General features: G+C 48.9%; 1 protein-coding gene across 1 annotated transcript; it reads right to left on the reverse strand.

Annotated features, from left to right (window-relative positions):
* Positions 1 to 6,472: 6,472 nt before the first annotated feature.
* Positions 6,473 to 7,899, reverse strand: KCNE5 (potassium voltage-gated channel subfamily E regulatory subunit 5). The gene has a single exon (XM_057538477.1). The coding sequence runs from the start codon at positions 7,798 to 7,800 to the stop codon at positions 7,363 to 7,365; it is 438 nt and encodes a 145-aa protein (XP_057394460.1). The 5' UTR covers positions 7,801 to 7,899; the 3' UTR covers positions 6,473 to 7,362.
* Positions 7,900 to 9,649: the final 1,750 nt, after the last annotated feature.

Consider the following 9,649-nt stretch of genomic DNA (forward strand, 5'->3'; position numbering starts at 1 on the left):
TTTTGGAAGTCAAGAAAAAAGTTTCAAGGAAGGAGTGATCGATTGCATTAAATGCTGCCAAGTGTCATAGAAAATGAGGGCTGAGAATTGAGCATTTGATTCAGCAGCATGCAGGTCATTGGTGACCGTGACAAAGCAGTTTCATTGGTGTAGTATAGGTGACAACCCTGCTTGGGTTGGGGCAAGATTGGAAGCTACCACTACTGAACTTTTACCCTGAACCAGGCACTATGTTAAGTATTCAATCTTCACAACTCTGGGAGGTAGGTATTATTTCTTCCATCCATTTTACAGATGGAGAAAGGAAGCTTAGAGAAAGTCAAGTAATGTTCCTGACATTACATAGCTGATGAAAGGCAGACGATAGATGTGTACCTAAGCAGTCTGGCTCTAGAGCCCATACCCTATGCACTACACTATCTTACTTTACTGGATGAAGGAGAAAGTCAAAAGATGGGGGCTTTTGAACTGACCAGCCCCCTGGACTTGCTAGAAGGAAAGCCCAATACTTTGAAGGTTAGTGTCAGTTACTTGGGGCCGGGATGGGGACTAACCCAGCTGATTCTAGAGCAGCTTCCGCCAAGCAGGGCTTGTCATTTGGCTGCCGCCTTGGCTTGGTACAGATGTATAGGGAGATGGCAGAAAAATAATAGGAATTCCATCTTGACAGTTCTCCAGGGATCCATCCTAATATTTCTTTTCTCACTCACCTCAGCCATTCCTCTCTGGTGTCCTGTTTGTTAAGTTAGCCTTCCAGTGTAGAGAGACCTAACTGGGGAGCAGGCCAAGGGTTTCTCACCCATCTGCCTGTCCTAGTTACCCCTATCCTCACCCCCATCCCACCCTCCACCCCAGAAGGCTCACCTGGAAATGCAGGTGCCCTCCTAGATGGCTAAAGTTTACAGTCTTCTGAACACCCCCAGAAGGAGTGGGGATAAAGAAAGAGCCAAAGTTCTGTCCTTGAGCTTACCACAACGATGTGACTGTCAGAGACGCCTTACCCAAATCAGATTTGAGAGTCCTAGGGCAAGTCCCCGTTGACATCTCTCTCTTTCATCCAGTGTCTGAAAGCCACCATTAAAGATACACTCCTTGGATCATCGCTGGGATGAATAGCAGATTAGATTAAATGAATAAGATCATTAGACCCTGGCAGTAGGGAAGAAAGTTTTGGAGGACTGAGAATGTCAAGGGGAAGCTTGGAACAAGTAGGGGGAAAATGAGATGAATCCCAATTCCATAGTTTTGCCAAGGGCTGGTCCTGACCACAGTGGCCCCCAGAGGAGTGGCCCCACAAGAAGAGGAGCAAAATTAATGTGCCCCCTTGTCTCCATTCTTTCTCCTCCAGGCTTGCGGGAGCTGCAACCCCTGCTAGATCATATCTAGATCCTACAAAGAGCCAGGGGAAGGCCTCTTGTCCTTCCAGAGACCTGAAGTGTTTTCATGAACGGACATCTTGTGAGTCAGTTATGTGGGAATTCAGCGAATTCGTACTGAAATCCAGGCATCCATGGCCACCCTGGTCCTCCCCAGGGTTCTAAGAGCATCTGGCAGTAGGAGTAGGATGTGACTTGAGAAGTTGTGGGAAGTTCAGTACACCTCTCCCCCAAGGACCTTCCCCAGCGTGCATAGACATCTCCAGATAGCTCTCCTTCCAGATTCCACTGAAATTCACAACTCAAGAGTCTTTCCTTGGGTTTCACCTTTACATCGCCCTGAGTGGTCTATTATAAAGTGTGAATACCCTAGAGGGGGAGTCATCTGAGCATTGATTAAGCCCTGCTGCTTCCATATAATTTAGCTGCTTGCATTTTTCTCTGACTTCAAGGGCACTGTGACAGAAACAATATGAATGCACTTAATGCTACTGAACTATATACTTTTAAAAAAGGCTAAGATGGTGAATTTTATGTTATATGTAGTTTATCACAATTTTTTAAAATAAATAAATAAATTTATTTAAAAAAATGATTGACTAGGTGGGACATCATTAACTTTTTTTTTAACATCTTTATTGGAGTATAATTGCTTTACAATGGCGTGTTAGTTTCTGCTTTATAACAAAGTGAATCAGCTATACATATACATATATCCCCATATCTCCTCCCTCTTGTGTCTCCCTCCCACCCTCCCTATCCCACCCCTCTAGGTGGTCACAGAGCACCAAGCTGATCTCCCTGTTCTATGTGGCTGCTTCCCACTAGCTATCTATTTTACATCTGGTAGTGTATATATGTCCATATATACACTACCAGTCTCCCATTTCGTCCCAGCTTACCCTTCCCCCTCCCCGTGTCCTCAAGTCCATTCTCTACATCTGCGTCTTTATTCCTGTCCTGCCCCTAGGTTCTTCATAACCATTTTTTTTTAGATTCCATATATATGTGTTAGCATACGGTATTTGTTTTTCTCTTTCTGACTTACTTCACTCTGTATGACAGACTCTAGGTCCATCCACCTCACTACAAATAACTCAGTTTCGTTTCTTTTTATGGCTGAGTAATATTCCATTGTATATATGTGCCACATCTTCTTTAGCCATTCATCTGTCGATGGACACTTAGGTTGCTTCCATGTCCTGGCTATTGTAAATAGAGCTGCAGTGAACATTGTGGTACATGACTCTTTTTGAACTGTGGTTTTCTCAGGGTATATGCCCAGTAGTGGGATTGCTGGGTCGTATGGTAGTTCTATTTTTAGCTTTTTAAGGAACCTCCATACTGTTCTCCATAGTGGCTGTATCAATGTACATTCCCACCAACAGTGCAAGAGGGTTCCCTTTTCTTTACATCCTCACCAACTCTTGTTATTTCATGTCTTTTTGATAATAGCCATTCTACCAGGTGTGAGGTGATATCTCATTGTTATTTTGATTTGCATTTCTCTGATGAGACTGGCAGATATAGAGAACAAACTAGTGATTACCAGTGGGGAGAGGGAAGGGAGGAGGGACAGTATAGGGGTGGGGGAAAAAGGGGCTTATTATGGGATTATGTGAAATCATGTGTGTGAAACTTTTGAAAATTGTAAAGCACTATAGAGTTGAAAGAATCTTTCGTTCAATTAAAAAAAAACACATCTGATGAGGGACTGGTGGGGTCACCTGGTCCCATGCTCTGAGATCTAGCAGAGAAAAAAAGAGTTGCCTTAGTCACATCATTTGTCTTCCTGGATAGGCTGTAGTGTAGGTTAAGTAACAAAAGGGGCTGCGAAGTGACTTTCCAACCAACTTCTTCTCTCAAAGCCATTCTGATGGGTGGTTCAAGTTCACCTAGGCTTGGCTATTGACCGATCTAATCTATTCACCCTTGGGGGTCCTCGTTCATGCTCCTTCACAGAACATTCTAGACTGCCCTCCCTCCTACCTCTCTCATGAAGCCCACAGCCTGTGATTCTTTCCCTTCATTCTCTTCTCTTATGCCCTCTCTCAGTCCCTGGCCCGTGTCTTCAGTGTCTAGACATCAGTTCTGGTGGAGCCCTGAAAGTACAGTACGTATTGTCTTTTTTTTTTAAAGGGCACTTGCAAGCCTACAGGTAAAGGGGAGTAGAGTAGGATGGTGAGACAGTTATGCACAGATTCCTAGTCATCCAAGATTCCGAGAATCGGGGGGAAAGGCTCAGAAATCTGGGAGCTAGTGGCCAAGTCACTGCAATCTTCTTCTTTATAAAATAAGAGTAGACTATGCAGTAGAGAATTTTCTCTTCCCCACTTTCCCCGCACTGCCCAAGGGCACTCCCCCCAGGAAGGAAAAGGAAAATATAAACGTAACACCTTATACTTCTATAGCTGCTGTACTTCTCCTTTCCCATATGTTATCTTGCTTGATCCACAGATTCCCACAGCTGTGGAGACAGGCCCAGAGAGGTTAAGCAGCTCACCCTGAGAAACAAAGCTTGTTAAGTGGCAAAGCCAAGGCTGGACCCCAGTTCTCCTGATTCTCGTCTTACGCTCTCTCCACGACACCACAGTGCACTTGCTTTAGCCATCGGGCAAGACTGTTTGGAAAGCAGCCCGTTCCCTTTTCTCTTTGTTAATACAAATCATGTGCAGATCTTTGGTTTCTAAAGGATATGACAAATTGAAAAGGAGATGGTAGCTACAAACAAATGAAAGACCCCATTTATATCCCTCTAGGAAAGTGACTCGACAGCACAGAATTATGTCTGTAGTGGGAGAAAAGCTTCTGTTTATTTTTGCACCGTCGATGAGCACTTCCAGACATTGGAACTCAAAACATCTCCTAGCCCCACTTGGCTGAAAGCCTCAAGTTACAAGTAAGGAAGCGCGGGTCGTCTTCTTCGTTATTATTATGGAGCAAAGATCTGAACCTGAACTGAAACGGGACCTGCTTACACAGAAGAAATAGACTGCTGGGGGAGGGAGTTGGAAAAAATTCACTCTAATTGATTAGAATCACATTAAGGAGAAGGCTAAAAATTTCCCAGTTTGTACTGTCAGCTCGCGCTATTCAGGAACACATTATTAAAACTGCAGGCTGGCCAGGCCTCCAGTTTTTCTTTCTTCTATCTCTTGCTGACCACAGTGTGATCACTTCAATGCTGTTGACACCCACACTGGTTGGTAGAGAGTCAAGTGTCCAGACTTCTGGGAAACATCATTATCTGGGACACAGTTGCAACCCTGAAAGTGTTTGGGGAAAGTGGGCAGTCGAGCAAATCGCTCTCCCCAGACCAGCTCACTTTTCTCACTGGGAAAACTCTGTGGCTACTCTCACCACATGTGCTTAATGAGGAACGTCATCATCATAAAAAAGGTTAAAATGTGTTTAAAAGCAGGAATATTTTGGCAGTGGGATTTGTTTCCCACAGCTGGCACGTTCATGCTTATTATGGGCATTATCCCAACTGCTCGCAGCTGCCTTTTTTTTGGCAATATATATTTTTTAATGTCTATGAAAAATAGTACAGATGTTTACAAAATTTCAACAGCTAAAGCAGTGAGGATGCTTCATTATCAAACAACCTCGTGTCCCCAGTTATGCCAGATCAATGAGGGACATTGTTGTACCAGGAATACAAGGCTGAAGCCTGCCCTCCCCCACATGCCCCTGGCATGGCTGGGTATCTGTGCCCTCCCTCCGCATCCCACTCAGGCCTCCCTGCCTGGCCCTGAGATGGCTCTCACAGCATCACCTCTCTTCGTCTCGTTATCTTGGACCACTGCCCAATCCCTGGCCCACACCTGCAAGGAAAGGGGTCGACCTTAGGGCTGGAACTAGGACTGGAGAGGAGCCAATGGGGTAAGGCCAGTATATCTTCAAGGAGTGAATCCTGGGAATGAAAGTAAGTTCATTTAACTTATTAATAGCTCCAGTAAAATACCATATGGGCTGCAAGGTCAAAACCAATGCCTTGAATGAGGCTTGTGTATTATCAGTGCATTTTAAGTAACCCATAATATCTTTGTCCTGCTATTACTGAGAAACCAGTTGTCTTGAAGCAAGTTGGCTTAACGCTAAGAGGTGATTTTATGTGTGTTTGAGGAGGCCCAAACAGCCACCATCAGGTATAAGCATTTAAGCCCTAAACAGGCAAGCTTCTGATGACCTTCAAAGAAGGAGAATAAATCAATAAGCATACACCTCTAAATTTACCCATCATTGGTTAAGACAGCTTAGTTCAAGCATCTCCTCTCTGACTTAAGATTTACACTCTTTGGTGGCTTTTTCTCTTTTAATAAGCCGCTTCTTTGAGAGAGTTACGAAGGTGGCTTCTAAAAATTAACTTTGATAATAGCTAATAGTGATGGGTGTGAGAGGTTGTTTTTTTTTTTTTTTTTTTTTTAAATTTATTTATTTATTTATTTTGGCTGTGTTGGGTCTTCGTTTCTGTGCGAGGGCTTTCTCTAGTTGCGGCAAGCGGGGGCCACTCTTCATGGGCCACTCTTCATCGCGGTGCGCGGGCCTCTCTCACTATCGCGGCCTCTCTTGTTGGGAGCACAGGCTCCAGACGCGCAGGCTCAGTAGTTGTGGCTCGCGGGCCTAGTTGCTCCGCGGCATGTGGGATCTTCCCAGACCAGGGCTCGAACCCGTGTCCCCTGCACTGGCAGGCAGATTCTTAACCACTGCGCCACCAGGGAAGCCCGAGAGGTTGTTTTAATTTAAAGTGTACCCTGAAAAACTGCAAGAGGTAAGTGGGAAATCCTTATTTAGCATTGTGATATTTGAAAGTGCTTCAGAATTAAGGGGAAAGGAGCGGAGAAGTAAGAAAGTAGTTATAACTTGGAAACACTTGAAAAAACAACCCATTTAGCCATACATAAACCCTTTTCTTCACGCACAGTGATATCTGTTGCATTGGAACTGGATATATAGATATAGGTAACAAAACAACCCAACTCCCAATCTAAACATTATTTCCAAAAGCAAAAAGGGTTCCTTCTCTATATAGTACTGGGTCTCAAGGCTGGGATCTTTGAGAAAAGAGTCTCAGGTTATTGTTTAAACGACCTTTATTACCTGCCTCTGACATTCCCCAGGTTACAGAGCAGGAGACAACTGAGCCTCATGTTCCATGGATGAAGCAGACAGCTGCCATGACAACTGAATCGATATAGGAGAGGCATTGGGAAGTATTAGGGTGATACGCCCAGCAATGGTTCCCCATGGCAAAAGATGGCAGAGCTACTCAAAATTAGGCAAGTTACCTTCAGGACGACAACTGGATGCAAGAAAACCATACAGTTGGGGGTAATAGGTCTTCCCCACCCTCTGAGCCCTCCATCCCCCTCCAGTCCCATTAAGTCCATTCTATGCCACAGACTGGTCCTAGTGTCCTGCTAGCTCCCTGCTGAAGGAGGAGGGAGGGAAAAGATGTCTGAGTTCTCTTCATTTTCTTTGTCTCTGTCCCTAAGGCAACAGGAAGCTGGAGCTGCCCCAGCCAGCCTGGCAGTGATGGCAAGCCCGTTGGCTCTGCAGAGTGAGCAGTCCCTGGCAGCCCCCGGAACAGCTGCCAGTTAGACGGCCCAGAGTTCGGATAGACTTCATTGCTTCAGTTCAATGCCAAGTGTTGGACGTGTTGGATTCAGTTCCCAGAGGGCTGGAGCGTGCTGTCAGGGCCGTCTGAAGACAAGAGAGCAGAGGCAGTTTAGTGCCGTGGGTTGTGCGGGGTCTGGGGGAGGCGGGGGAGAAGAGGGAGAGGCTGGCCCGGAGGGGGTAGGGTGGTGCTTCTTCCAGGGCCTTCCAGACAAGGTCTCCTGGCCTCTCAACGTTGTCCGGGCCTCAGGTGAGGAGAGCCCTGGAAGGGGAGGAGAGGAAAAGGCGGCAAGGCAGGCGGGTGCCGCGCCCAGGGATGAGCGAGCTGAGGAGGGCGCGGGCGAGCCAGCGAGCTGGGGCGGCGGTTCTAGACCCCCTCGGCGCCCCGGGCGAGGGCCGGGGCGGGCAGCCCGGCGGGGGCGAGCTGGCGGCGGTCCTCGGCGGGCGATCCGGCGGCTGTCTCAGCGTCTGCGGCGGCCGGGGCACCGCCCGGGAGCCACTCGTGCTGGGCGCAAGCCTGGGACGGCTCGTCCTTGGCCTCGACGAGCTTGCGGGAGCGGGTGTAGGCCAGGATGAGGCCTCCGGCCAGGCAGGCGTAGAAGATCATGATGAGCAGAATGTAGAGATAGGCGTCGTTGCCCTTGGCGCTGGTCACCTCGCGGCCCACGAAGGGGTCGGGCACGACCCCCATGCCCATGCTCGGGCCGGGGCCGGCGCCCAGGCCGCTGGCGTTGCCCCGGTGGTGCAGCTCCAGCAGCAGGCGGCTCAGCAGGGTCCGCAGCCGCTGGCTCTCGCTGCAGTTCATAGCTGTCGGGGAGTGACACGGCGGCTCCAGATCGCTGCTGATCTTGCCCCCGGGCCGGGCCGAGGGGATGCGGGCGAGCGGCGGCGGCTGCACCCGGCTCCCGGGCGGGCGACGCAGTGGCTGGGGGACCCAGCCGCCCGGGCCTCCTTATCCCCTCACCCCGGCGCCTCCTCCCCTTCCCCACCACGCCCCCTCGGCCCGAGGCCGCCTCTTCCCAGGCTCCGGCTGTCTCGCCGCCCCGGGGAAAGGGGACAGCTGGTGGGGGGAGGAGAAGGGGACGCGGGAGGGGGCGAGGCCGGGAGAGGGGCGGAGGGGGCGGGGGCGCGCGGAATGCGCGGGGCCCCGGGCGGCAGACGCTGGCAGGGCGGCTCGCTGGGGCCAAGCGTGGACCCCGGGCTGCGGAAGAGAATTCCTTCCACGTTCTGGCCACCTGCCCTGCAGGCCCAGCTTTGGCCCAGATACAGCATCTGGCCCCCACGAAGCGGGCCCTGCACCGGGGTTCCATCAGCACTCACGAAACGTGGCAGCCGAGACCGCGGGTCCACATCTCAGGGCAGGTGATTACTCCCATAAACAAGAACACTGGCCTATCTTTCCAGCCCTCACTGCTTCCCCTGGACCGAGGTGAGCATCTTATTCAGAAGATGCTCAGGACAAATTTGGTGACTGAAGTGGAGTAGGACGCCCAGGGCTTCCAAAAAAGGTTTCTGATATTATACCAGCCTCCTGGGAAGCACCCCTGCTCTGATTTCCTATCACATTTTTAGAGGGGCCTCCACATCTTAGCGTGTGAGTGTACCATCCATGATATGACCCTGGTTTCCCGTGGGCGGCAAGCCATCTTCCCAGAAATGCAACCAAGTTCTTCCATTAAAAGGAGCAGGGACATTTAAATGGCCCTTTGGCTACACTCCCTAGACGTCTCGGGATCTGAAAAGTGCCAGTTCTAGAGAATATGCTTACCTCCACATCCAATTAGCCAGATACTCAGCTCTGTGCCTCTCTGGGGCTTGGGAACAGGTCTAGGCCCTGCTGGCTCATGAGGCAGCCATTTTTTTCTCAGAGGGTATCTTCCTTTAGGGGAAAACAAGTCACTAAGACAGAAATAAATCCATAGTATGTCAAACTGGAAACAGACTGGGATTCACAAAGGGAAAGTGCTCAAAGGATTGATTTCTAGACAGCGAGTAGGAAAAAAAAAAATGAAGTAGTGCTGGTCAGGTTGGGTTGTATATGATTGCCAAGTAAGAACAGAAGGAATGAAACAAAGCTATATGCCTTTATGTATCCCTTGCAAACCAAGGTGCCTGTTCAAGACCATTCGGTCCAGGGACCATTCAATCTTCAGGGACCATGGGTTAAAAAAAGAAGAAGGTTTTCTGATGCCTCTGCTTCAGTCACCCTTCAGCCCTCTGTCCACTCCGGGCTGTAGCCTTCTGTGTGTTGGAGTGAGGTTGGCACCAAACTATATTCAGGGTCTCAAACAGAGCCTTGCTTAACAGCCTCTGCATACATCTTAGAGACATTCCACGTGCCCCTGACCACTGGCTCCCTCCTAATCACCTTGCCTCAATGCCCTAGCCTCAGAGGGGCTCAGGGAAGAATTGTTCAAGTGAGTTGGCGTGACTAAAGACAGAGGACACAGCTAGGAAATTCTCAAAGCAGTACCAACCTAGTGACAGGACTGTTAAGCTAAAAGACTCCTCTGATCTGTTAAAACATGCCCAGAATCTCTAGGTTTTTTTTTGTTTGTTTGTTTGGGGCAGTGGGAGGAAGAAGCCCCTTCACTGTAGCATAAAAACAATCATTTAAACGTGTATTGTACTTTAAGCAGCCTTATGACCCAGTA

Source organism: Balaenoptera acutorostrata, chromosome X (genome assembly GCF_949987535.1).
Source record: "Balaenoptera acutorostrata chromosome X, mBalAcu1.1, whole genome shotgun sequence".
NCBI classification, from domain to species: Eukaryota; Metazoa; Chordata; class Mammalia; order Artiodactyla; family Balaenopteridae; genus Balaenoptera; species Balaenoptera acutorostrata.